The 27,951-nt window shown below is 45.2% G+C and overlaps 2 protein-coding genes across 5 annotated transcripts in view; one reads left to right on the plus strand and one right to left on the minus strand.

Moving 5' to 3' along the window:
• The window catches only part of HAO2 (hydroxyacid oxidase 2), a 262,966-nt gene that overhangs the window by 76,800 nt on the left and 158,215 nt on the right, over window positions 1-27,951 (plus strand). The gene's annotated exons all lie outside the window — the stretch shown is intronic.
• Window positions 128-27,900, minus strand: ZNF697 (zinc finger protein 697). 4 transcript variants are annotated; one of them, XM_057500602.1, is made up of 4 exons: window positions 27,754-27,888; window positions 9,189-9,296; window positions 6,270-6,500; window positions 128-4,797 (listed from the first exon to the last, which is right to left on the minus strand). In XM_057500602.1, exons 3-4 carry the CDS (start codon window positions 6,451-6,453, stop codon window positions 3,383-3,385), a joined length of 1,599 nt encoding a protein of 532 aa, XP_057356585.1. In that variant the 5' UTR covers window positions 6,454-6,500; window positions 9,189-9,296; window positions 27,754-27,888; the 3' UTR covers window positions 128-3,382. The 4 variants fall into 4 exon arrangements, with proteins under 4 accessions (XP_057356585.1, XP_036780330.2, XP_036780331.2 ...); XM_036924435.2 differs by lacking the exon at window positions 9,189-9,296 and having other exon boundaries at window positions 6,270-6,510; window positions 27,754-27,900; XM_036924436.2 differs by lacking the exons at window positions 9,189-9,296; window positions 27,754-27,888 and adding an exon at window positions 27,624-27,718 and having other exon boundaries at window positions 6,270-6,510.

The following is a 27,951-nucleotide window of genomic DNA, read 5'->3' on the forward strand; positions in this document are numbered from 1 at the left end:
GCAAATTTTATTCACAAGAAGAGGCCGGTTGGATTTGGCAGTTTGCTGACCCCTGGTCTACTAGAACTTAGCTTCCATAGATTGGACTGAGTGACATTTAATGGGTGACAAATAAGAAAGAATGAGATGGTAAAAGACTGATGGATTTAATGACAAATATTCCATATTGGTTGCTGAACACCAGAATGCTGTCCAAGGAACCATCATTAAATAAAAGGCAAATCTCACATACACAAGCACACGCTCACACAAAACCTGTTACTTTTAGGATCATTAAATTATTCACTATTTTAACAAACAGCTGTAAAATAACATTACAGTGAAGGAAAATGTGCACAAACTTCTGCACAAATTGTGTGCACAGAAACACCATTCAGATTGTCTATAAACACAGGTTCTTAATTTGTACTTTTTCACATATGTACAGCCTCTTGATCTTGAAGAGACCATATGGCTCAAGGGGTTAACGTCTCATCTTCTCCTTCCAACTCAGATTTAATTAAGCCATTTCACCATTGAAACTGCTCCAGGTTTTGCTCAGTAACGGACAGTCTGTACTTGACCAGCCTCCCCAAAAAACAGATGATACACTTGCTTCCACCATCATTAATGAGTTGGTGGAAGGAGTCTTCAGATTAACACTTTGAAGGGTGAACCACAGTTAACAGGGTCTGCTTAAGAAATTCTATTATTCTAAAATTAGATACAAGAAACAACCTCCTGAATGCATTTAGACTCACTTAGTGAAGCTATGTTCCCTGAAGAATTTTAAGAAAAATGGAATCACATTTTAAATGCACATGAAAGTAGGGTGTTGGTGTTTGGACTGTTTTCTTCTGCTAAGGGACTTGTCCATAGAAGGGATACTGAAGCAATAGCTGGCTCCTTATCTGTGGCAACAGAAAGAACAAGAGAGGTCAATGAAGTCTAAAGACTTCCACTGCCACGAAATTATTTTACATTAGCTTCAATCTCCTCTCGCCATTAACCCTTTCTTGAAAGCTCCTAATATGTTACATACTTGATGTAGATGAGGCTCTGTAATAGTATAACAGTGCAAAAAAGGCCAAATAGTTCATAAAGTGTATAATCAACCATGAATAATCAAAAGTTGGATGCAATTTCATAGGCACGGACTTGAGAGAACTTAAAACAGCTGGAAGAGGTAGACGTGTGTAAAAAAACACAAAGAAATAAAATACCTACAAATTGGGTGTATTATTTTCAGGTGAGTCTTACACTTTGAATTCAGACTACAAGAGTCAGAACAAATATTGGACACTTGCTTTGCTCACATTACCTTAACTAAAAGAAAATAAATGAATTAGTATCTTCCAAAACCATGTTTTCAGGCATTATACAAGCCCAAAATTCTCAGGATTGTTTTAAGTGTTTTTAAAACAACAAAGACATGCTTTCTTACAGTCCCCAAAGAGGTTCTTTGTTAGAATACAACTGATCAAGTATAAATTACCAGCATCCATGGAAAGTTTGCTAAAGCAGTCTTAAGAGTTTTTTTTTTCCCTTCAAGTGTGTGTCCAACAGTTTGTGAAGATACTTCCATGAAAAAATACAGGGTAACAATCCCTAGTGAAGAAAACAGTATTGTTTTCCACAACTCTAACTTCTAAAGGCTAACCTAGGGGAGGGATTTTCAGTATGGGTAACTGAAATCTATACAAGTCATCTAACCACAACCTTCTACTAGAAATAGGACATACCTAGGATACCCTAACTATGTGACAAAGACCAGCTTTGTCAACAAGGACATCTTTGGCCCTTCTAGACTAGCCTTAAGTTTTCCATCAAGCATAAGAATTTTCAGTGTCTTTATTTGATTATATAAATCAAGACAGGTTAAGTCTTCCTAGCAGCTGGGCGAGAGAGCACAAAAGGTCAAACTACACCTGTCCACACTATCATCATCCCAGGCCTTCCTAAGACAGGGGTCATAATACTGATCTACCTCACAAAGATGCGAGAAACAACTGACAATCATTAAAAAGCATAAAGCACTTCACAAATATATAAGTGCTCTTTTGGCATTTATTTATATAACCAGCAGAAAACATTCAATGCTTGTGCTATTTGGCAATTTTGAATTTACACTTGTCCCTGCTCATGTCCTCCTTCTGTAAAGCCTTGAGCTTTCTAGTACCTCCCCATGTAGGAAAAAGAAATGTCTACTCAGACTTGAGCTCCTATCAGTATGGATGGAAGTGGGGGTTGGATTTATCTCACCCATTTCTACACAGGGGGACAGGTACAGAGATAAAAAAGTGAGGGCAAATGAGACAGAGGAGCCTGGTGCCTTAACACGTGAACATTTGCTTTCCTGGATTTCTCACATAAGGCCAGCAAAACTCCGAGCTAATTAACTTTTGAAGCAGGTCACTGGGCCAACTGTTCATGGTCTGAGGTTCTCTCAAAACAAGCTTCAAGCTGGCCTGGGTAAGAAAAAGTCAGACATTACTGGGACTGTTCCACTTCCCTGCACTTAAAAGATCACAAGTGGGACCTGAAAGAAAGAGTAGGCCTAGCACACTCCTAAACCCAGGAAAGGGTCTGGTCTTCCACACAGACCACCTTGACCCAGCACGAAACTAGAGAAGTTTGAAAGAAGAAGCAAAGAACGAGGAACAGGACCTCCCAGATGTGAAAAAGTTGTTACAAATTAATTTCCAAACCTCAGAAGTTGTGCCCTTGAAGTGAGAGTTTGTAGCTTTTCGGCCCAGTCTCCCCTGGATGCCTCAAAATAGCAGCTAACTGTGGCTCAGAGAAAGGAAGGGAAGATTATAGAAAACATCCCCTCCCACAGGACTGATGAGGGTCCCCTCTGCATGGAACTACAGCTGATGTCGGGGACAGGACAAACAGTGGCTTAACAGCCTTAACAGCCGGGGAGAGGGGGAAGAGCAGGCAGGATAGAATTATTCACACCCATCTGCCTGTTAATTTTAACCCATTACACTCTCTCCAACCATACCCTCTCCCCGCTGATTGCGCGGGCCATCTCAGCCCAACCTAGTGACCTGCCTTCAGGTCGCCTCCCCGACCCCCACCCCCACCCCCACCCCTTGAAAGCCCCTTTCCCAAGGTCCTCAAAGTTCGGGCTCCTCTGTGCTCTTCCCCTCCCTACAGCGTGTACTTTAAGTCATCATGCTCAAGCACACTTCCCAAACATTTCTTCGCCGGGGAGGAGCCAGGTGAAAATACAGTATCCCAACAGAACAACTTTTACTCAACCATCCCCTTGAAGATTCCCACCACCAAAAGGCTCCCCAGTCACTGTCAGACTGTCCCTCCCACTCCTTCCCTCATCTTGCTATAGGGTCTGTCCCCAGGACATCTATTCCCCACAAGGCCTCCTGCGGCTCTGCCCCTAGCACAGGTGCAGCTTCTGATGCTGCGCGAGGTGCGTCTTGTAGCGGAAACCCTTGCCACAGCCCGCGCACTTGTGCGGCTTGTTGCCGGTGTGGATGCGGCGGTGGCGGATCAAGTGCGAGCTCTGGATGAAGCTCTTGCCGCACTCAATGCACGTGTAGGGCTTCTCGCCCGTGTGCGTGCGCTGGTGCTGTGTGAGCGTGGAGAAGTCGCTGAAGCGCTTCTCGCACTGGCCGCAGCGGAAGGGCTTTTCGCCCGTGTGCACGCGCAGGTGGTTCACCAGGTGCGAGTTGCGCCCGAAGCCCTTGCCGCACTCGCGGCACACGTAGGGCCGCTCGCCCGAGTGCGTGCGCTTGTGCGTGAAGAGGTGCGAGCTGACGCTGAAGGTCTCGCCGCACTCGGAGCACATGTAGGGCTTCTCGCCCGTGTGCACGCGCTGGTGCTTCACCAAGTCCGAGCGCCAGCTGAAGCGCTTGCCGCACTCGCTGCAGCCGTGGGGTTTCTCGCCCGTATGGATGCGCTGGTGGTTGGCAAGGTGCGAGCGGCGCACGAAGCCCTTGCCGCACTCCCCGCAGGCGAAGGGCCGCAGCGCCGCCGCCTCCGCGCCACTGGCCGCCGCGTGCGCGCGCCGGTGACTCAGCAGGTGCGAGCTGAGGCTGAAGGCCTCGCCGCACTCTGGGCACGGGTAGGGCTTCTCTCCGGTGTGCAGGCGCCGGTGCTTGAGCAAGTCGGCACGCCAGCTGAAGCTCTTGCCGCAGTCGGCGCACAGGTTCGGCCGCTCGCCGGTGTGCAGGCGCAGGTGGTTGGTCAGGTAGGTGTTGCGACTGAAGCCCTTGCCGCACTCCCCGCAGCGGAACGGCTTCTCACGCGGGTTTCGGGCCAGTGCGGGCGCCGCCCCAAAGCCCCCCGTCCCGCCCACACCCATCAGCCCCACCATCGCGCCACACTCGCCCGCCAGGCCGAAAGGCTCCAGTCCTGCCGCGGTGGCCGCCTCCGCCAGGCGGTGCATGCGCTGGTGCTGCAGGAAGGCAGCGCCCGGGCTGAAGCTCTCCCCGCAGTCGGGGCAGATGGTGGGTGCGTCCATGATGCTGGCCACCAGGCTGTCGAGCTCCCCGAGGTCCACGGCCACGGGGTGGTGGAGCCGGCGGAAGCGGTGGTGCGCGGGCTGGTCAGCCCTGTGCCGACCCCCCAAGGAGAGGTGCCGCCGCCAGGGAAGAGCGGGATGGGACGCCTGACCCTCTTCCTCCTCCAGCCGGTTCTCCCCAGCGCTCTCCACCTCCTCCTCTTCGCCGGGGCTCCGGGAAATGCTGTCGGACTCAGACAGTCCTGGGAACATCGCCATCTCGGCGACACCGGATTGGTAATCATCTTCCTCACGGAAAGCAGCCCCTTCTTCCTCACTCAGCAGCCCCTCTGCAACAGAAAAGGTGGCAGTGGGGGTGACTATACATGGTGCTTAGAAGGTAAACCCAGAGGAAGCCAGTCTCAGTAACTACTGAGTGTGAGCCTCAGAGTGAGCCAGGCCAAACTTTGCTCTCCAAGGTCCCTGGGACTCCAGCCTTCTTCCCACCTGGTGCTCCTGGGGAAGGCCTAAAGGCCAGCGTGCTCCAAACCTGTGGAGAACTCACCTGGAGCCTAGGCCTGCCAGGCCCTCAGGCAGCTGTCTCTGGCCCAGGTCCCAACCACTGTACTCCATAGCTCAGCAGAATGAGCTAAAGGCCTGACAGCCTTTGAGTGGTTATGCCTGGACCAGATAGGGCTCCGGAATTCAGGAGAGATTCGCTTACTCTAAGAGCTACCAATGTCCTTCAAGGCCCTGGCCTCAAAAGACAAGAGCATTCCAGTCAACCACAAGAAAAAGCACCTGCTTAACCAGACCATAGACTGAGTTTAAAAATTTGATTAGTCTACAACAGCTCAAATGGAACAACAAACCAAACACAATCCAATTTAAGGGCTTTTCAAGGTGAGGGGAGTGAAGGGGCAGGGGCATAGGGGGAAAAGGAGAAGTGAGCCCAGGGCCCAGAGCTGGTATGCCCAGCATAGAGCGTGATGCAGTACATACAACTGTCTGTCTCTGGCTGCTTATCCCCAAAAAGGGCACTCCAGAAAGTTATTGAAATATGAAAGACTGTGTGTTGAGTGTTCACTTCAGAGGAGGGCAGCAGGGAGGCTGGAAGGTGTCACTGAAGGGATATAGTATCACAGTCTTGGCCATGAAGTATTTCAGACCATTTCTGTCTCCAAGGCACACACAGCAATAAAGCAATGACTGCCCGAAGATGGAGACAAGGTATAGATGAAGGTCCAGCATTTACTCTTTCCAGGTCAAGAATAGCAAGGGAGTTAGCAGAGACCTAGCACTTTGGGTGTTAGGCACAAGAACTTGGACAGATCACTCACCACCACATTGCTTATCTGCAAATTGAAATGATGGGTGTAACTAAACATTTTGATACTTGGTTTACTCAGTACTATGCTAAGTCTTTATATGTGGCAACTCGTCTAACTCTCCCAACACCCAATGAAGTAGGTTCTAACATTACCTGTGTTCCCTCTTGTGTTGTTACAAATGTTAATTTACAGCAGTATTCTGTGTACTGTAAAGTGCTCTGCCAGTGAATTACCCCCTTCACCCATGTTTCCCAGCACAGCCCACCCCATACTGGACTGAAGAAAAGAATGCTCCTCAGTCTTCGGATGGTACAGAATCTGCTTAATGGTCTCCCCTAAAGACCTCCTTTGCAAAGAAGGCTGCCCCTGGTTACGGCTATAGAGGAGCTGAAAATAAACGTGAGTAGGGCAACCCCTGGTTACGGCTATAGAGGAGCTGAAAATAAACGTGAGTAGGGCAACTGCCATGGAAATTCCAGCTTGCTTCTCACCTGCACAGATGTCAGACACCAGTTCCCTCTCCTCTGAGTCCCCTCTTAGAGCTTCATCCCGTGTGTCGGGGCCCATCTCCTGCTCCGGCTGACCTCTTTTGTCTGTGTCCTGTGGATTAGAGCCCATTCCTCTTTCTTCCAGGTCCCCTTCCCTGTCTTCAGAATTCTCAAAATCAGAGCCCATCCCTTTGTCTTCTGCGTCCTGGGCCTCACATACACCCTGTGTATCTTCTTTTTCCATCTGAAAGAACAGGACAAGGGAGGTGCAGGGTTACCTGCTCCAGTCAAAACACAGATAAAGGTCATATCAGTCTGGTCTCATCCCCTCACCATGTCTGGCTTTGATTTCCCTGAAAATCAGTGGCATAGTCCAATAGAACGTATAGAGTTCGAAGCCCCAGATGGCAAATCTCTGCTCTAACCCACGTTTTAAGATAAGTAGAACCAAAATGCAAAAGAAGCTGCTTTGGATGGCAGTGTGGCAACTCAGTTTGAGGCCACACACCAACTCTTTCTGGACTACAATTTGCTCTACTTTATGAAGTAGATTATTCTGCCAACATGGCTTTATAGCTTTAACAGTGGGGTAACAGTGGTATTCCCATTTTACAGCTGAAAACACTTGAAGCTCAAAAAGAAGACCCTGCTAGGCTTGTAAGTAGTCAAGTGGGACTAAACCAATCCCACTTTTTCATTAGTTTATTTGTTAGTATATGCACATTAGCATATTCACATGTGCTGCCTCAAAGTCCATGTGTCCCTTACTCTTAATTAAAGCTTGCCCTCCTCTAAATACATGTAATTTTTATTTGTCAATTCTATCTAAATAAAGCTGGGGTGGGAGAGCTTGCCCTCTTCAAGCCTACAATAATCTCGTGAGGATTTCTGCTAACTATGGGTGGGCATCTAAGGAGCCAGAGGGAAAATATATTCAAGACACAAGAATAACAAGCATGAGTATACAAACTTCTTATCTAAGACCATGTCACCAACAGCAGCACCAACCTGGCTTTGTGGTGAGATCTGCTGCTTCATGTGAGCAGTGAGCCAAAGATACTCAAGCTTTAGTGGGTCTGTTGGGGATAGAAGCAATGCAGGAACCCTCTACATTAGAAGTCATCTCTGTAGCCTTATTACATCAGTTTGCCTTATGTACTTTAATTGTAGAGAACCCTTAATAGGAACATGCCCCTGGCCTGTCTGGTAACCCCTCTACCAAATGGGCCAAAATGGGAATTGTGGGGAGAAAATTACATCAGATTTCAAAAATTTTTGTAGATGTCAGGTTTACATTTTAAGGCCCTCTGTCAAGATTGTGCACTTGAGCCAAAAATAATTCACTTTGCCATCCATCACTCCTACAGCATAGCTCAAGGCAGCAACACAGTTTATAGGTCAAGGAACTTGGACTAAGATTTTGGAGGGTCCAGCTCTCACCTTAGCAGCCCCCAAACAGAACTTGCAAGAATGCTCCTTCCTTGGCTGGGAGCTTTTCTTGCTTCCATTAAGGAGACTCCACCAGGCAGTCCTGGGTCTGCAGGCTCTTCAGTGAAAAGCAGAAGTTACACACAGCAACTATTCCCACTGAGCTAGCCTTGCTCCGGAGCCCCAGGCAAGTCAGTTAACCTCCCCTCGTTCCACTTTCCTCATCAATGCAAGGATGACAATGCTACTTAACCTTTGCACAGGGAGGGCATCAGAAAGAAACATTAAAAAGCACTTTGGAAAATGCTGTGGAGAAGAATCAATACTCTTTGAGTTTTGCAAATGTGGAATACACATTATTTCTCTTTTTAATGTGGAATACACATTACTCATCTTTTTAAGTCATCATACCATTCCAGCACACCTCAAAGACACAGTGGCACCACCATAGTCCTGGCAGGCTCATTGCCCTAAATTGTATATTATACCCTTTCCTAGAGATGATGATAAACTCCCTAGATTACAGTGAAAAATCAAGCCTGTTCCTTAAGTGTCATAGGAAAATGGCTGTGTCTGAGGTTGGTTGGTCAAGAGTGTCCTGGAATGCCAGAGTTCCTTAAAATGCATACTGTTTAAGATGCCAAGTGTCAAACACAATTAGGCAGTAGGAGAAAATCCCATTAAGGCCATAAACCTTTTAAGGTCTATCCCACAAGAGACTGTTGACCTTGAATCACTTTTACCTATCACTCTCTTGCCTCCTGGAGCTCAGACTCTATACACAAAGTATATACTTTGATCTGCATATATGATATACCCAGAGACAGAGGGTAGAGAAATAAGAGCAGGGTTTCAAACCTGTGACCTATTGGTTTGCTAGTGGATAAAAGCAGCAGAGGGGTGGGGGGAACTTAAGGGAGACCTAATTGATGGTTTCTGCGAATTTAAGATCAGCAAGAAGAATTTTACATCAGTAAAGGAATCAAATAAGTGTGTCACCAGAAACTCACAAAACTGAATAGGGTATCATGCCCAGAATGGTAAAGAAGTGACTGCAGCTCTCCACCATGAAGGACAGAGTTTAGGGGTCCACCTTGGGAAGCCAGGAAGCTTAGGTTTTCCCCTCCAAGCCCTTTGAAGAAGGACAGAGCATCTTTTAGTACCTCAGACATAGCAAAAAATGGAAAAAGAAGAATTCCTGATTTGTGATTTCTTGGGACCCAAGAAACAATTCACACCAGAGACACTAACCAATGAAACATGGTTTTTCTAGATTTAGGAGGGAAGAGTACAGGTAGGAGGCAGAGGCTGAGTTCCCCGCTGGTTTGTGGAAGTTCACAGTGCTGCCACACTCAGAATGAGGGAGGTCCTGAATTCCCAAAGGGAGCAGAGCATGCCCAGGTGCTCATTCACACCAGGACGGGGGGGATTACATATGTACTGAAAAGAGTACGGAGCTCCTGTCACCTAGAGAGACACCATCAGTGGCACAACATCCACTTAGATTTGTTTAAAAATGCGTATGTTTGTGCAAAACTGGAAATCTGTGTGCTCACTGGATTCATTTCTACTCACACCATCACATCTTGAGTTTTCAGGCAGCTGTCAAGTAACAGAGAAGGCAATTTTGAATATTTAATATATTATTAGGTGAAAACTAGCTGGTTTAAAAATAACCATTTTGTTTATTGTTATATGCATATTAGCATCTACATTTACACATATATACACAGATTCAGAGAAGAAAACCAGAAGATTATTAAACATCTCTTGATTACTTTAAGGGTTTTACATCATTTAATCTTAAGAACAACCCAATGAAGCAAGTATTATTTTCAACTTCAGAGAGGAGGAAATAGGCACAGAAGCTGTGACTAGCTCAAGGTCATACAAATTGTAAGTCACAGAGCAAAGATTTAAACCCCTGCTGTCTAGCTCCAGTGCCACAATCTTAACCAGAGCTGGTGTGTTGTTTCAGAAGGCTTTTCCTTTTGGTGAGCATCTATTTTCTACAATAAAGATGATTTTTATCAGCAAAAAAGCCAATTTAACCTGGTAAAATGCACTAAAGGAAAACCTCTGATTATCCTAGAAGCAACAAAAAGGAAAACAAGAACAGGAGCTGTGATTATCTCAATCCAGAAGACTTAATTTTTAGGAACATCTAGACACTGTGGTATAATTGAAGTGTCAGTCAATAGATATCTAAGTACATTTTGCTCCAACTCCTTTCCCATTCATTCTAATAAAAACTAGCAACATGTTTTCTTAGGCAGGGCCAGGCTGGATAATGAATGGGTGGAAGGGCATTATGATAGCTTTGTGACTAGACTGACCTAGGTTCAAATCCTCTACTCTCTGCCAACTACTTTACTTTGTACAAGTTATTTAACCTTGCTGAACCTCAGATTCTGCAGCCATAAAAACAAGTATGCTGCCACCCGTCATGGAATATTGTTTGTAAAAGCAGCAGGCACACAGTAGACACACAATAAATAGCAGTCATAATACTATGAAACTTAAGCCAACATCTTGATTTTAAAAATTACACACACACACGTGAATACTCACCCTCCTAAATGGAGGTCCACAGCTATATTCACCAAGAATGGCCCTTTGGCTAGTACAAGTAGAGTTTCCCCTGACCTGGCTGCTAAAGGCTCTATTAATGAATAGGCCACCATGTGGAGAAAAGAACCAGGGAGGGGCTTGCTGCTTAGGGTAGCTGGGGTGAGGGCAAAAGGTTCGTTCCATATTGGTCTGGAGGTGTTGATAACACAACCTGTATAGAGAAAGTATAAATGTAAGCTGAATGAGGTTCATGGTTCAGTAAACCCTGACTTCCATCATATGTAGGAGAGCTCTCCTACAAGCTCTCCTTAAGGGGGAAAAAATAGAGGTAATGGTGGGAGCAGCCAGGTAAATAAAATTAGCTTTGCATCTAGTTCTCATCACTGAAATAGCAGTAATGGGGAGAGCTGGGTTTAGGCAGCACAGCCACTGTGCTGTAACTTGAGAATTTGCCCCCTCTTGGACTCTGTTCAGTGTGGAGTTTGGGTTTAAATGTACTCGAGTCCTCTAGCTGGTCAAATGACATGCAGGGGAGTCAATCCAGTAGGCGCCACTGTCAGTTTCATTAGCCATTTTCAGCTGCAGGTTGTTTACTCAACTAGCACAGCAAGCTGTTAACTCCCGAAACACCCGCCACCACCACAAACCTCTCTCTAGGATGCAGATCCCCTCAAAGTGGCAGCCAACTTTGCCAAGACCACTCAAACCCCAATTTTTCAGAACTTGCAGTATTTTCATGTCCCTTCCTCCTCCTGCATACTCCCACCCAACTCAAAAAAGAGTAATGTTTATTACCTTATAAAGTCAGTAGGAAAACGCTCAAGTGCCTTCTAGACAAAAAACTCCACTTGAAAGACTTATCAGATCAGTTTGAAAATAATGCTACAGAGTGGAAGTAAACGTGATAAAAGTACAGAAGGAAAGAGGAGAGGGAAGAAGGGAATGAGGTGGGGGATGGACAAATGAAGCCAGTAGTAGGCAGAATTGGAATTTAACCTGAATTCATTGGCACATTCTCCCAATGCCCCCTCTTGGGCTATTTGCAAAATCCATCCCTCTAGAAGAGCAAGAGCCCCACCACTTTATGGACTCAGCCTAACTTCCTGAGAGAGGCTGGGGCAGCAGAGCCCTTCTCTCCCCTATCTTCCTAAAGGATAAACAGCCGGCTTTCTTTGCTAGGCGGGCGCCTTTGGCCCGCGACCCCACATTGCCACGTCACCTTCTGGCCGAGACCGGTGTGGCAGGAGCGAGGTGCTCAGAGGCCCCTGCTGTGAGCTACCAATGCAGCTTACGCTGCACGTGCGCACCCCTCTCCTTTGACTGCAAGAATTCAGTGAGGCACACCGTGGAGGGTCGCCCATCCTGCTTCACGTGTGAAGAAAACTGAGGCTCAACAAGCTGATCTCCAGGTGACATCGCTCCTGGGTAGAGTCTGGACTCCAACCAGAGTCTCCCGGCTCCTTGCCGTCGCATCTCCCACTACTCTCTCTGCTCCTGCTGGCTCCTCAGGAAGGGGCATCTGGCCAGAGCACCCCTGGCAGCCCGCGAGCAGGCGGAACTGCGGAGCCGGGGCGGGGGAAGGGAACAGCCGCACGCGGACCTCTCCCCTCCCCTTCGCGGAGCGGGGCGGTCATGTGCCAAGGCCACTGCCAGGTGGCAGGGGGCCAGGCCGGCGGGGCTGTCCTGTCGAGGGCAGGAAGCGGCCACGCCAGCAGCGGCTCCCACTCGGCTTCCTCCAGCTGCAGCGCCTTTCCAGCCTCCCCTTGCTCCCGCGGCCGCGTCCTCGCTCGGCGAAGTCCGAGGCTTCCTCCCTCCGCTTCCCACGCCCCCTGTGCGCCTCGCTCCCAAGGGAGGGTTCCATAGCAGGGACGCCGGGCTGGGGAGAATGCTGGAAACACTATTTATGTCTACGGTTCAAAAGGCTGAACTCATGACCATAACTGGGGTACTAGGGATTCCAGGGGGTTAATCATTTGTCAGTCTCCAGCACCAACTGAGTAAACAGCTTCGCCTCCCGGAGTGTGGCCTTCAGGATCCCGCCTCCTTACAGGTGAGCCTGTGGTCAGAAAGAACCCAAGGGGCAAAGAAATCGACCTCACCATATCTGCAGGGGACACCTCCAGTCAGCAAGGACGATGTGTCCGCGTCCAAAGGGGCAGCCGACTTCCCCAGCCACACACCGAGAGTGTCCAGCCCTAAATGCCAACCTCCCAAGTGGCAGACTGCTGCAAGAGGCGAACGTTAATGTCAGAGAAAGCCAAAAGATTACTGTAGCTAAGCATTGACCACTCTCCAGACAGGAGAAGCTAAAATAATATGGTTTCCTCCTTATAGTAACTGCTTTTTCACCTGGAGAGGGAAGCCCAAGTTGAAAAAAGAAAGGCTCAAAACCAAGGCAACAGAGAAATCAGTTTACAGCCCCGCTGGCCGGAGATAGAGTGAGACTCGTTCCCAGTCACTGTGTCCTGGGCGCCAGGCATTTCTTGACTGTTGGTTGGGTGGGGACCCTTCAGCTCCGGCAGAGGGTCTCCGCTCATCACAGATGCCCAGCCTTCACCACCACCATCCCACTCCTCCTGCCCAAAATAAGAATTATTGCAATACAGAGACAGATTCTAAGCACCTCAAAGTTAGACCATCTGCCCTCAGATAAGAAGGCACAAAAGCTAAAGGTTTTCATGTAGGCATTTACATCTGATAGGAATGTTCTGCCTAATGCACAGAGAATCCTTCTGTCCATGACTTTTTCTCCATGGTGCTTGGCATCATGCCACCAACACTGCTGTAATACATCCTCAGCTTCTTATCTAGTACCTGGGCAGTCTTCAGAAGAATTATTCTCAGATACCTCCTCAACAGCTGACTCAAATGTTCAATGCTTGTATTTCATGAGTCATAGAATTGGAAATCCCTTAGCTCAAATTCCTCCTACAGACAGAACATTGAGGCTCAGAAAAGGAAAGGCACCAGGTCAGAATCTCAATTTTCTAATGGCCTTTCCAGTGATCTTTTCATCTCTTTAATATAAACGCCACTTCAAAAACAGACAGTAGATAAATCTGGGGTATATATTTGTCTTTCCCCCCCCACACACACTATCAAAGTTCTCCAGAGACAGGAACCAATGGGATGTGTAAATAGAGTAAGAAATTGGCTCACGAGATTATCGAGGCTGACAAGTCCAGAATCTGTAGGGTGAGCCATCAGCTGGAGAATTCCTCCTTGCCTGGGGAAATCAGTCTTTTTGTTCCATTCAGGCCCACATCTGCTTGTGGAGGGCAATCTACTTTACTTAAAGTCCACCAATTTAAATGTTAATCTCATTGATCCAAAAACTGTCACAGAAACACCAGAGTAATGTTTGACCAAGTATCTGTGTACAGACTGGCCCAGCCAAGTTGATGCATATAATTAGCCATCACACACACTGTAGCTAAAAAACATACTCTATGATAATCCTATCACACATTAAAATTTACCCCCCAAAATCTTATTTTTCATAAAAACCATTATTATATACAGATAGTTGAAAGGGATCTTGGTGTGTATGCTCTGTAGAGGACAGCAGGGAAATATCAAAATTAATTAAGATTAAAGATCTACACAGACATAGGAATGTGTACAGGCACACACCCCCACCCCAAACGCCTGACAGCAGAAAGAGATGCAATTTGATGATCTATTTCACTGAAGGGCAAAAGAGAAAATTGACTTAGAATGCACAGGGGATGTATGTGGATATGGGACTTGGTAACAGCTTTATTCTGGGAAAGCTAATGCTGGAATCCTGTGTTAAGGTTGCCAGGTGGAGCCAGGTGACCTCATCCAACCCAGATAATTCTGTGATCATATTTCCACTTCTTGAATGAACAATCCTCAAGAGAATGTTCATCACAGCAAACAGGGAGAGAGGAATGTTGGGACCAAAGGTTTTGAGGCATACATTCAATCACCCGTTTCCCCTGCACATTCAACAGGAAAAACTGCACTTCTAATTCTCTGCCCAAAATAACTGTTGGCATTGTTGATTAAGAATGACAGGCGTGTTCCACCCCAGGTCATTTCAACACTGGGTAAGTGACACCTCGGCAGATAATCTGCCGAGGTGTCACCCAAAAAAGAGAAAGCAGGAATGAAAATGTAGAGTTGTTACCTGATGCTTCTATTTTCTTGCCTGAGTAAACTGTAAACTCCATACCTGGATTGTTTTCAGCATAAAGTGAAAAACACATACACTTAAAAACACCGTTTAAAAAATTACATACTTGTGTTACTCTTATTTCCTTAAAAATAACATTATCAGCAAACACCAGACCATTGGAAGCTTATATAGGAGTTGCATGATCCAGTTCCTTTGACAATCACAACAGCAAGAACAAAACAGAAAGGAGGGAAAGTATAAGTCAAAAACCTTGAGATGCATGGCTAACCCCTATGTACATACCTTATTTGAATTCTAATTCAAATAAACAAGAAAAACAAATTGTAAGACAAATGGGGAATTGTGAATGCTTACTAGATATTTGATATTAAAGAACTGTTCATTGTTTAAGGTGTTGATACTGTGACTAAATTTACAGGGAGTTCTTACATGTGTAAGAGATACACAATGAAATATTTACAGGTGAAATGGTATGTCTGGAATTTGCTTTATTTTGAATGATATGTCTGGAGTTTCAGGACAGAAGGGAGAGGGCAGGGATGCAGATGGAACAAGATGGCCACATACTGACCACTGTTAAAGCTGTGTGGTGGTGTATGTGGTTTTAGTATACTGCTCTACTTTGAACCTGGTAGAACAATTACTCATAGAAAATTTTAAGTGGAAAACATAAATTTTCTTTCTGAAATTTAAGTTTGTTTGTATTTATTTAAATTCTGAGCAAACAATAATAAAATGTCCCTGACTTCCACAAAATGATTGGCCTGCTTTTACAAAGTATGCCAATCAGTATCATGATGCTTAATGTTGAAGAACCCCTGGGAATTAGGGGTAAAGAGGCTAAAGAAACTTAAGTGTGATGCTTTTGAGATTTTCTTCTTTTTAGCAGCTGTTAAATAGAATCAGAAAACTATTTCTACTACCATCTACTTTATTTTTCCAAAGATAGATGCAAAATAGAATCAGAAAACTATTTCTACTACCATCTACTTTATTTTTCCAAAGAACTCAGAAAAGGATACTGCCACAGCCATTGCTTTCATTTCCGCCATTAGTTCAGCAACTCTACAGTCAAGACCAGGGGGAAATAAAGGCGGCTGGGGGCCCTGGCCATGACAGCTTCTCAGGAGGAATGCTTTATCCCAGGAAAGCCAAATTGGTGAGACGATGTGAGCATCCAACAGACCAAGTACACTGATAATCGGTCGTCCTCAGAATGACTTCCAAAGGGATGAAAAATGCAAGGGTGTGTGTAGATGAAAAGGAAGATAATACATAGTGATTTCCTAGATGATCTCCATGAGATGAACCTTGGCAAGAACAGAATTATCTTAGGAGCTCAAATGGAGAACTTTTAAATTTAGATAGGGTCCTTCTCAATTCTGAGGATGCCATCCAAATTCCCTCATGCCACATTACAAAGAGAACACTGAGAAGACATATGATGTTCCCACTTTATGTTGGAAACCAAGAGCTCGCAGGTATTTTCCACTTTAGTCAAGTGTGCAGGGTGTGCAGGGCAAGTCCATGGTGGACACAACCAGTCATAGGACACAGCATTCATCCAGGAGGTGATGCATCTGTCTCAAGAATGTCACAGCGTCCAGAGCTCATTCATAGCCCGAGCGCCATAGTTCACAATCATTCGTCAGGCTCAAGCTGTTTGAGTTCCTTAAGCCCCTTATACCTCTGGTTCCTAACATTTCCTGGAGAAAGCAGCAGTTCCCAAACAAGCTTGTAAATAGAATGATGCTATTTTTCTCAGGCATGGTTTCCTAACCTGAGGGCCTCTGGGACCCATGAACTCCCTGAAACCTTATGTGAATGTGTCTGTGGGAACTTTTTTCTGATGAGAAGGCCCATTCCCCTGGACTCTGAAAGGATTCATGGCACAAAAACCCTGTTATAAACACTCCTACAGAGGACTCATGATACATTCCATATCATAGCACCTTAGAAATCATCTGGAGTGGTTTTGGGGGTCAGGGATAAGAGCAATTTTACCACTATATGCCATGAAATCTTTCAGTGGGTAGGAGCACAGACAAAAATATCAGTTAATTTCAAATAGGGAATGAAGCAGAACGAGAGACCTGGCAAGTGCTGCCTCCCTGATGGAGTTTGCTGATCTTGTCTAGCACCTGATTTTATAGATGAGTCAAGCAACAGGAACCTAGAAAGGTTAAGTGAATTATCTGTGAATACAGCAGTTAAGGGCAGACATGAGCCAAAATCACTGGCATCTCAGCTTTTGCTCCGATCCTCTTTCTGCTCAACCAAACAGCTTACGATGCTTGGCCGGAAGCTTCACATCAGCAATTTGGGTCTCCCAACATCACTGGTTCTTCACTTCCTGACCACTTGGGTCATGTGGCAGGTGCACAAAGAGGGAGTTAAGTTGTCCTTCAAGCCTCTAACACACTGCCTCTCTGGGATGTAGCTAATTTATCCAAGTTTGAGCCCGGGTTTGTGGTTCCCATCATCTGCCTACTTGGGCAGCGAGCCAAAGCTCATTAATCAAGCCATTACCTACCCGGGACACAAAATGCTTTGTTAGCTAATCCTTTTCTCAAAGGAAAAAAAAAATCCTAAAACCTGGCCAAAGTCACCAACTCATTCCTAACAAATCCTGAAAGTGTTAGCAAAGTCATCCTGCCTGCAAATAATAACATGGAAATACCCAGGTGAAGAAGGGGATCCTGCGAGTTAACACCACACTCTGCACGACAACACCGGTTCATGTTCAACGGCAAGAAGTGCACTGCCCATACTCCTCCAACATGACCCATCACCACCAGTACAGTTTCTCAGGTTGCCCCTCTTTCCCACCACATCTTCCTGCTCCTGCTTTAACAGCTTGGCATTCTCCATGCAGGACGTGGTAGCAAAGCAAGCTGGGTGGCAGGGGCAAGGCCAAATACAAGCTGAGTTTTCCTGGAGGGACGATATCCACAGATAATGAGAGAATCTCAGGATTTTTGTTGAAATTTTATTTAAAGGATCCCCCATTTTACAGCAAGGAAAATGAGGACTAGAGAAGAGAAGTGCCTTGTTAGAGTTCACAGAGGTAGTGAGCTAATGGCAGAATCGGGACCACCTTCAGGTCACCTGATGCCTTTTAAATTCAATCCCGTCTGCACCGGATGCTCCCAACAGGTTCTGTCGTACTCATGGGGACAGTGCTCTGCTTTACTGATGGCATTTCACTGATGTTACCTTCTTTCTTCCTATTATTTGTGTTCTCCTTTCAGACTTCTCCTAATTTTTTTCTATCTTTATTTTAATTATTTTTTTTCTTCAAAAAGCATATAAAATGCCCATCAACCTTAACCTCAGGGGATCATCAGATGTGTCTCTGATTTAACAGGTTTCGGGTTATCAACTGTTTTTCTCAGAGAAACGTCTTGTTGGCTAGAAATAAACTGTTGTTTGAATTAGTATTGACTGAATGAAGTGTTATGGTAAATATTGAATAATTCCAAGTCCGTGGCACAGCATTTGAAAAGAGAAGTCATCAAAAAAGAGAGCGAAGCTGGGGGAAAAGAAGGCCAAGAAACAACAACCAGAGGAATTAGTACTGGTTATATCACTTCAAAAGAATCTTTGAAGACATTTTTCCATTCCAACTATGAAACTCATTAAAAGGGGAGACTTTTTCCTCTGCAGTATCATACTTAAATGCCTAAAGCCAATTATCAAACTAGATTACATTTCCTTCTGCACTGCCATTTTTTCAGTCAAACAAATCTTACAGGCTATTGGGAAAAGGAAAGAGGTGCCAGGCAGCCCTGAGAAATTCTAACATCACCCTCACATGCATCGGCTTCCCGGTGAGCTGTGGGCTTCCCAGACGACTGAGCCATCTCAGCAGAGAATATTAACTACTAGCAGGGAGTGAGTCACGCTTGCATCTGTCTCAGCTATAATTCCCAACCTTTCAAATCCAGTGGTCATGTCTCCTTGGATCTCACCATCAACACTGTAAAGTGCTTAGCATTTGTAATAGGGATTCAATAGGACTGTGGAAATCCTATTGAGATGCTGTTCTTGAAAATTCCCTTCTTCCTTAACATCCTCGATATTTCACGGTCCTAGTTGTCTCCTCTTGTTAACTCCCAGCACAGCTCAGCTCTCAAAGTTCTGTTTTACATTTTCTCCTCCCTCTTCCCTCAAGCATTCTGTCCCTTCCCCTAGTTGATAAATGCCTCCTCTCCAGAGACCTCACAAATTTGAACCTCTTGCCCCATGCCTGACCTGCACTCCAAGCCCACATTTTAATGATGCATGATGTATTACAACCAAAGAGCTTTTATGTCCCATCCAGTCCTCAAGTGCCTGCATGTCACATGGGACACAGGACAGGAGGCAGCCAAAACAGGGGGAAAAGCAAACTTTAAGCATCAACAGACCTGGTTTCAAATAGAAGTTTGCCACTTACACAGTTTGCCCTCAGGACAGTTTTTTTCACCTCTTTGAGCCTTAGTAGGAAAAACATACAGTAGGAAAAACAAGTTACTCTGAGAGGTTGTTGTAAAGACTAGACTTATTTCCTCTTGCAGTGCATTTGGCCCTAGTCATATGGAAAAACATGAGTTGTCCTCCTGCATCTTTGTTACAAATCCACTCCTGACAGTGCCCATTTGTTAATGCCTCTCTGTTCTTACTCACCGGGCTCAAAACCCTGGAGTCACCTTTGACCTCTCCTTACCCCTCTCAGTCAGATAGGTTGTCAAGTCCTTCCTTTTTCTCCTCTCCTGCCACTTCACTGCAGTAGACAGTCTCACCGGTTACAAGCACCTCCGTATCACTGCTAGCTCAGTCTGAAAACATAGTTGCCATTCTGTTTCTTCCCCTGCTCAGAAACCTCTAATTCACTCTGCCATAGCCTCCAGAAGCACAAACCCCAAGCCCTCAACAATGTGGCCCAGGGCAGTCTTACCTCTCTCCCTGACCTCTGACCGCTAACCCTGGCTGAAAGGGTTGCTCTAAAAACTCCCATCCCCAGAAGGCACCCTATGTTCTTCCTCTCTCACCAGGCTGTTCCTCAGAACACAGCAGTGATGCGGCCTCTCTTTTCCAGGAGGGAAGCAACACCCTACAGGTGAAAAGCTCAGATTCTGGAGCCAGATCACCTGTGTGAATCCAGTCTCTAATCTTAATCAAGGTACTCAACTTCTTTGAGCTTTGATTTTTTTTAATCTATAAAATGGTGGAAACATCGTCTACTCCGTAAGATTAAGTGCTCAAAGAATTATTATTTCACTTTGTATGACACTTTTAGTTATTTTTCCTTATCTTATTCTGCCTCATGTTAGCTTTTAAAATATGACCTAGGTACAATAATTCATATTTTATTGTTTGTTCCCTCTCCTTCTTAACCACTCCCAAACTATAAGCTCTTGTTGGGAAACATATTATTTGCTTTGGTGATTCCCCACATAATGAGCCCTCAAATATTTCTTGAAATGGACAAAATTGGGTTTCTCTTCCTCAGTCTCAAACAGAAGAACTCACGATACCAGGAAATTTAGTGACCTGGCCAAGATCACATCAGGTAAGGCAGAGCCATGGAAACAGACTAGCTCTTCTGGCTCCAATAACCTGTCCACGCTGAGAGCCAAGCAGGCTTAGTTACTCTGCTAAATAGGTGGACATGATAGAACGTGGTGATTAGTTTCAAAAGTTAGATAGAACTTTCTCAACAAAGAATCCTGTGTCCCTTGGCCAAATGTCAGCACCCCTTGTTTGCATCAAGTAGTCCTGTGTGAGTCCTCCCTCCATTCCAAGCTTTAAACACTCAGTTCAGCTGTGCAAAGAACAGAGGTGGCACAAAGCCACGTTTGTGTTCCTGGTGGGAAATGCTTCTAGACTCTCCTAGTCTGACAGAACTACTGCTTCTCTGCCAGTCTTGGAGGAAAGACAGGACGAGAACTAACAGAAATTTAAAAATAATGAAAAAAAGACCAACATTAGATTTTTACAAAGAAATTATGAGACTGAATAAGAAGTTAGGGGAGTGGGTAGGCAACAGGAAGCACAATCAAATACAGGAGCAATTTATATTTAATATTAAAAATGTCTGTTCAGACCAAAATTTATTATCTGGCAGTTTTTGAGGGTTTTGTTTTGTTCTGTTTTTTTTTTTACTACAACAGGAAGGGCATGCATATTTTGAGTTCTCTCTCTTCCCACCTACATACAATCATCAGCCTAGAAATCCCTTTTCCTAAGAATCCAGAATTAGGCTATGAGATTAGGTGTCCAGAAACACCTACTGAACTACCAATCCAATCAATCCACACCAATACCTGTCAGGGAAGGGAAAACAGAAGTAAACAAGTTCCTACAGTACCTGCATCCAAGCTAGTTCAGGCTGTAGCTGCAGCCTGGTTAAATTCAACTGATATTCCCCTTATTTTTTTTTAAATAGGTAAGCATATCTTCAGATGTATTTCACATATTGTTTCTCATTCTAGGATCTAGTTTTATATTAAAATGAATCTGTTCATTTCCCAAAGAAAAAATGACAGGAAAAATTCATCACATAAAAATATGTCAATAGAACTGAGAAGACAAGCCACAGACTAGGAGACCATATTTGCAAACGACCCATCTGATAAAGGTCTGTTACCCAGTATATACAAAGAACTCTCAAAACTTAACAACAAGAAAATGAACAACCTGCTCTAAAAATGGGAAAAACATCAAAGCAGATAGCTCATCAAACATACACAGATGGCAGATAAGCATAAGGAAAGATGCTCCACAGCCTATATCATTAGGGAACCACAAATTAAAACAACAATTAGATACCATTACATGCCTAATAGAATGGCAAAAATATCCAAAAGACTGATGTATCATATTTTGGTGAGGACATAGATTAACAGAAACTCTCCTTCATTGATGATAAAAATGCAAAATAGTACAGTCACCTTGAAAGACAATTTGGCCGTTTCTTCCAAAACTAAGCATACCCATACCATATAATCTAGCAAACTCACTCTGGTATTTACACAAATGAGTTGAAAACTTATGTCCACCACACAAACCTGCACATGGAAGTTTATAGCTGCTGTATTCGTAACTGTCAAAACTTGGAAGAAACCAAAGCAAGATGTCCTTCAGCACATGAATGGATAAACTTGCAGTACATCTAGACTATGGAATAGTATTTGGAACTAATAAGGAATGAGCTATTAAGCCATGAAAAGTCATGGAAGAACCTTAAGTGCACATTACTCTGTGAAAGAAGCAGCCAGTCTGAAAAGTCTACATAATGTATGATTCCAACTATATGACATTCCAGAAGAGGCAAACTATGGAAATGGTAAAAAGATCAGTGGTAGAGGTTAGAGGGGAGAGGGAGGACTAGGTAGGGCACAGAGGATTTTTAGGGCAGTGAAACTGTTCTGATGATGCTACAAGGGTAGATACATGTCACACATTTGTCCAAAATCATAGAATGTACAATACCAATAACGAACACAAAGAAAACTATGGACTTTAGATGATAATGATGTATCAATATAGGTACATCAATTTTAACAAGTATACCACTCTGGTGTAGGACGTTGATAGTCAGGGAGCCTATGCAGGTAGGACAGGGGCCACCCTGGAACTCTGTACTTTCTGCTCAGTGTTTCTCTGAACCTAAAACTGCTCTAAAAGAAAAAAGTCAAGTCTATTTTTTTTTTAATTATATATAGTTCCCCAGCAGGTAGGCATGCACCCTTTATCACACCTCACTGTAAAAAATTTGCAGTGCTATCATATTAGAAAAGAATCAAAATGAAATATTTTAAAATATAACACATTCATTCACTCAACAAATAGTTATTGAACACTTACCAGGTTACCTATTATTCTGTGTTGTCTTGTGGAGATTATACATATTCTAAGAAATAATTTTAAGAATCCATTGCTTTTAAAACTACTGACTGCTACCAGAAGTCATGTGACTACCTGCCTGAGGGATTATAAAAGAATAACAAATTTAAAAAACTAGAAAAAAATTGATTCCTTGAAATTCACAAAGGTTTCTAGGTGTGGGGAAAAAAACATCAAGAATTAGAAATGTGTTCTTCCAACAGTGCCCTGCCTAAGCATTACCAAGCATCAAAGATGTGCTCACCACATGAATATACATGACACTAAGACACCAAGAGCACAGCGATGAATTTCCTATTAACAAAACTCAAAGAATGGTTCCTGTTCTCTAACTTATGGTTAGATCCTGATAAAGTTCTCAGAAGACAGTAAATATCTAAAATGTCTCTCTGAATAAAAGTAGGCCCTTTTCTCTTAACTACATATATGTAGCAAACTAGGGCTGCATGCACAAGACTCAGACTTTACCCTCTGCAGATGGGGAATTGAAGAACTGCCTGCCAGTGGCCTTGCACACACTTACCTGGAATAAGTGTTGCTAGCCTATGGATGTACAGTGCATGACTTGCTAAACAAGTAGACAGCTCCCAAGAACTGTCCTATTTGCCTTTAAAATGACTAATGTGCTTATAACAACCCATGGCACATTGTGTTTATACCCAGGCTTCCAAAGTGCTGTGTAGCCTTGAGGTCAGGGAAAAAGAAATCCTAGTCGACCTCAAGAGGTAGGTTCAGTCTTATGGAGGGTAAAAGCCTTTTCCACCCAAAGGGGAGAGGCGCTGACCTTTTTACCATCCACATTAATACATGGTGTGATACAGGCAAATCCATCCCTCACAAAAATCATGTTAGAGAAAAACAAAATGAATTATCCTCCTCACCCCAACCTTTCCTTTTTTTTTTTTTTCCCATCTCTGCAGAGGCAGGGAAACTCCCCTGATTTTCAGATGTACAACAAAAAGGCCCTTCCTAGAAGACATGGCAGAGGAGGGCATGACAGCAAGAGGAAGGCACTGAGGCAATAGCCCAACCCATGGTACCAATATCAACAACACCATAATCATTTAGCACTAATACTCATCAAGATCATGAAACCCAGCAATATACAGATCTCTGGCTTATTTCCAGAAGGGGCTTACTATTTTGGAGAGTCACGTGAAAAGAATGAAAATTAAGGAAGTGATCCCTCTACCCTTCTCCTACAAACTGTCAACATGCAAATAATGTTTCATGCCTACATTCCTGCATCTTTAATCATTACCAAGTTTTCATCAACTTACAGTTCCTAAAATCTGCCATATGCCAGGTTGTATTCTGGACAAACAGTTCCTGCCAGCACAGGGAATATGCAAATAAGCCAGCATTCTGTGGGGACGTACTCCAGTTTACTTTAAGAAGACATGGAACCCAGGTATTTCAATGAAAAAGATTAGAGGAGAGGCTGAGTGTGGCCTGGAGTGTCAAGAAAGGCTTCCTAAAAGGAGTAAGACTTGGCCTGGAGGAAGGAGCAGAAATAATTCAGATAGGCTAGGAAAGAAAGGGAAAGAATTCCAGGTAAATAGTTCGGTGCCCAAAGGTCTTACTAGGGATCCTGAACTGGTTTTTCCAACTGAAGGCCATGGAAGGTAAGGGCATAAAAATAATGACATTTATGAAAAATCAGTGCTTCTCAGAATGAAGTCCCTAGGATGAATTTAGAGGCCCAACAGCATTCTGGTAGGAAATCTAGAAAGTGAAGGACCTCAGAGGTAGAAGGAATAGGGATCCAGCAGTTTTCTCCCAGGGAGAGCAAAGACCCATTTCAAACAGGCTTGGGAGTCAACAGACCCAAATTCCAGTCTATCTCCAATTCTGAATCTGAGATGTCAGGCAAGTTTCTTAACAGTGGGACCCCTCCGTTTCCTCAATTCTTGAATGGAGATAATAATACATAAACCATCCAATTGAGACAATGCATGGAAATTATCTAGTTCAGTAGGTGATAATAGAGATGTTCAATTAACAATAACTTATTGTCATCATGTGAAAATGAAGCACACACTCCAGAAAAAAAAAAAGTCCAGGTAGAGATAAGTGAGGTACTGCAAAATTGCACTATCTTTTCAGGGGAAAGTTTGAGTCTGATTTGTTTTGTACTTTTACATGCTACATTTTAATCCTGGTGGATTGCTTGAGCTATAAAAATCAAAGCAACAACAACAAAAAAAGATCAAAGCAACACGATGGATGTCAGTGGCTTAACTGCAAGTATCAGGACAGCCTTTGAGGTGCTACTTTCTAGAAAGCACATCACACCTTCACAATCAAGAGGAACCAGTCACCTTCATTAGTCTAAGAATATGGCAAAAGTCATTGATTATCCCCTTGGGACTAATCCATCCTATATCCTGACCATAGAGTTTGAAAATTTAGGGTGGTAAGGAACTATTTAGCAAACTTCTAATGAATGTCTTTGTATTCAACACCGTGATAGATCCTTTTAGGGTCTCAATCCAGGAATAAAAGGAAAAGTTCCAGTCTATCATGGGCTAGGTGCTTTACATTCACAGTTACAATGAATCCTCACAGGTCTATGAGAAAGACTGCAACTGTGTTTTACAGAAGAGCAAAGAGATAAATTAAGATGCATTCTTTCAATTCTTTCACTCATTCCTTCACTTATTCATACTTTTCAAATAAACATCCATTCTGCACAACTCGGTATAAAGCACAGGGTAGAGAGAACCATTGCCCTCAAGTTTGAGGGGAAGAAACATGAACATCTAACTGTCACAAGGCAGACCAGAGATGCAAGTCATCCAAAGGATACAGAGTACCACCGGGATGAGATTACTTCTGACTTGGAGGTCTGAGAAGACTTCTACCAGGGTGCTACATCAGCTGGACTAGGATTTGGAGAAAATAAACAGGGGTAGTGCAGGGATGCCCAACAAGCATGGAGTTTAACCCGATGGACACACACAGGTGGAAGCATGTCTGTTGCACCTGAGAATGGGGTGCTGTTTGCTGCAAGAGTGGGTAGATGACTTGGGGTGGTCCAGGTCCAGTGGAAGATAGAGGTAGATGGGTACTGAATTGTGAAGTGTGTTTTTGAATGCCAAACTCAGGAGTTACCTTTACTGACAACATTAGCACTACATAGTGTGTGGTACTAAGAAATCCGTTAAGGGGTTAAAAAAAAAAAAGAAAAAGAAGTAGGATCTTAAATACAAACAAAAGCCCACATAGCATTGGCAGAGGTTTGGCTCAAGACCTCTTAACAGCACCTGCAGCTTATTTTTCACTCTACATGACCAGGCGATATCATTCTTGCTCGAATTTATCATCTTTGCAGCCAACCTTTACCCTTTCTCCTTCCCTTAACTGGACACTAGAAATTAGGCAAACATGTAAATTTTGAGGAAATCCAAAGAGCTTTTTTGGGGAGATGCGTGATACAACTCCATCAGCCTCAGTCACACAGCCTTCAGTGAGGTCACCCTTACCACTTCAATTTAGATGCAACGGCTGGTTTTTCTCAGTCCGATTTCACCCCCATAAGTCCTGGAGTTTTTTAAGGCCTTCTATGTTTTCTGTAAAGTAAAGGGTAGCCTGACTTCTCATTTATGACTCTGGTTCACTTTGGTGCCATCTTATTCCCTTTTTGGCCCAACTGAATTCTAATGTCAAATTTTCCCCAATAACAACCTCTACTTCCAACAAATATGTGCACGCATGGACCTTGGGAGCACAGCCATCCCTGAAATGGTCCCAATCAGCCCCATCCCCAGGTAGCAGGGGTGCCCAGCTGCATCCATGCTCCCACCTGCATGGTGCCCCCCCCCACACAGAGCCAATATGTTCCAACTAGAAGTCATCTTCCAAATCCACATGGCCTTTCCCTTTATTTCACTATCCTCATGCCCTCAGACTGGACAACTGAGTTTCCCCCGACTCCATTCTTATCTCAGTTCAGATGCTTCATTTCTTCAGGTGAAGCCAATAAAAATGTTTTGTTTCCCCATACAAACCATCTAAATAGGGCGCAGGCTGTGCCCTACCACGTCCTTCTTACCCAGCCTCAGGTGCTCCTTCCTCAACACCCAAGTGGCATTTTTAAGGGTTCATTTGGCTTTTTAAGTGTATTCCACATTAAATAATATCCTTATGTTGGCTTGTTAAGAGAAGGAGGTAAGCAGTTGGGTACAGCAGTTTAAAGAAAAAAACACAGGGGAGGGGAAAAAGGAGAAACAGAGGCCTGTCAGGGCAGTGAGTTCAGTTAGAGCAGTGACATGCGGGCCGCATTCCAAGTAGCCCACTCATCCATCACAGCCAAAGACTATCAACTTGCTGGCCATTATCCAACTGCCTTCACTGCGCCCTTCGTCCCATGGGGGGAGAAGAACACCAGAGAAGATGCAGAATATTCATGTCACCCTACAGGTAAAGGACAAATAGGCCTGCCATAAGGGCGGGGACACGACATCAAATTGAATCCAGCCTACCAGCTTGTGTGGTATGGGGTGGGTGATTCACTACCGGGGAGGGAGGGAGGTTAAGAAAAAGGATGATCATGGAAAGTCCCAGAGGCAGTGGTAATCGGATTCTCTAAGCCCGGCCATAATATACACTGGCTATAAGGTTCACTCTGCCCTGGTGACTGTTGACGCTACTCCCCCCAACCTCTTACGCGCCCTCGCCAACAACGTGCTTCCCCAATGCCTCCACTCAGTCCTGAGCCTGGACATTCTCCCACGGTGAAGGTATCAGCTTGGCCCCACCAACCACCCGCCGGCATACGTGGACATCAGGAGTTGGAAGCCTACCAGGGCTAACAGCGACTCCGCTGGGGCAGCGAACTGCTGCCCATCTCTCCGCCCACCCATCCTTATTGTGCCATTTGCCCAGCCTGATGGCAGCCCAAGCCGCTGAGCTGAGTCGGACTAGAATAGAGAGGAGAGGAACAGGACGCACACATTTCACAGGGACCCAAGATGACCCGCTGCCCTCTCTCAGAGTCCCCCACCTCCACCCCCGAGAGCGGTTGGGGGCTCGGACACCCGAGGGGAGGGGAGCGCAGTTGGTCCCTGTCCGCAGCTGCACACAAAGCTCTTCACCTTCTCCTTGCCTTCCCGGCTCCTCCCTGGGCTTCGTTTTTCCGAGGGTCTCGGATGCCCCTTTCGGTGGTCGGCGGGACGGTCCGGCTCCCTCTCGTAGCGTGCCTCCTCCCCGCCCCTCACCACAGACCCGGGAGGGAGCTCAGCGCGGGCACCGGAGTAGCGAGAGCACCCTATGCGCCCGGGGGTGCGGACAACGACCCAGCCTACCAGGCACAACTTCGCCCAGCCGTTGTGCTGCCCACTCTTGGGCGCACACCCATCCCTGCAGCGGTGGATCGGGTCCCGATCAGCCCCATCCCCAGGAGGCGGGGGCGCCCAGCCGCAGCCACGTTCCTACCTGCGCGGCGCCGGGCGCGGCGAGGAGCGGGGCCACCGAGCGCCCCAGCCCGCGCCGCGGCGCGTCTGCCCTTGTGCTGCGGCGGCGGCGGCGGCGGCGGCCGCTGGCTGGCGGGCACACTGGCTGGCTGCTCGGCTGACTCCTCACTGGGGCTTCCTGTAGGGCTGGACAAAGGACATTTCCTGGGAGGAGCAGGGG

This window comes from Manis pentadactyla, chromosome 4 (assembly GCF_030020395.1).
Source record: "Manis pentadactyla isolate mManPen7 chromosome 4, mManPen7.hap1, whole genome shotgun sequence".
In the NCBI taxonomy this organism is placed as follows: domain Eukaryota; kingdom Metazoa; phylum Chordata; class Mammalia; order Pholidota; family Manidae; genus Manis; species Manis pentadactyla.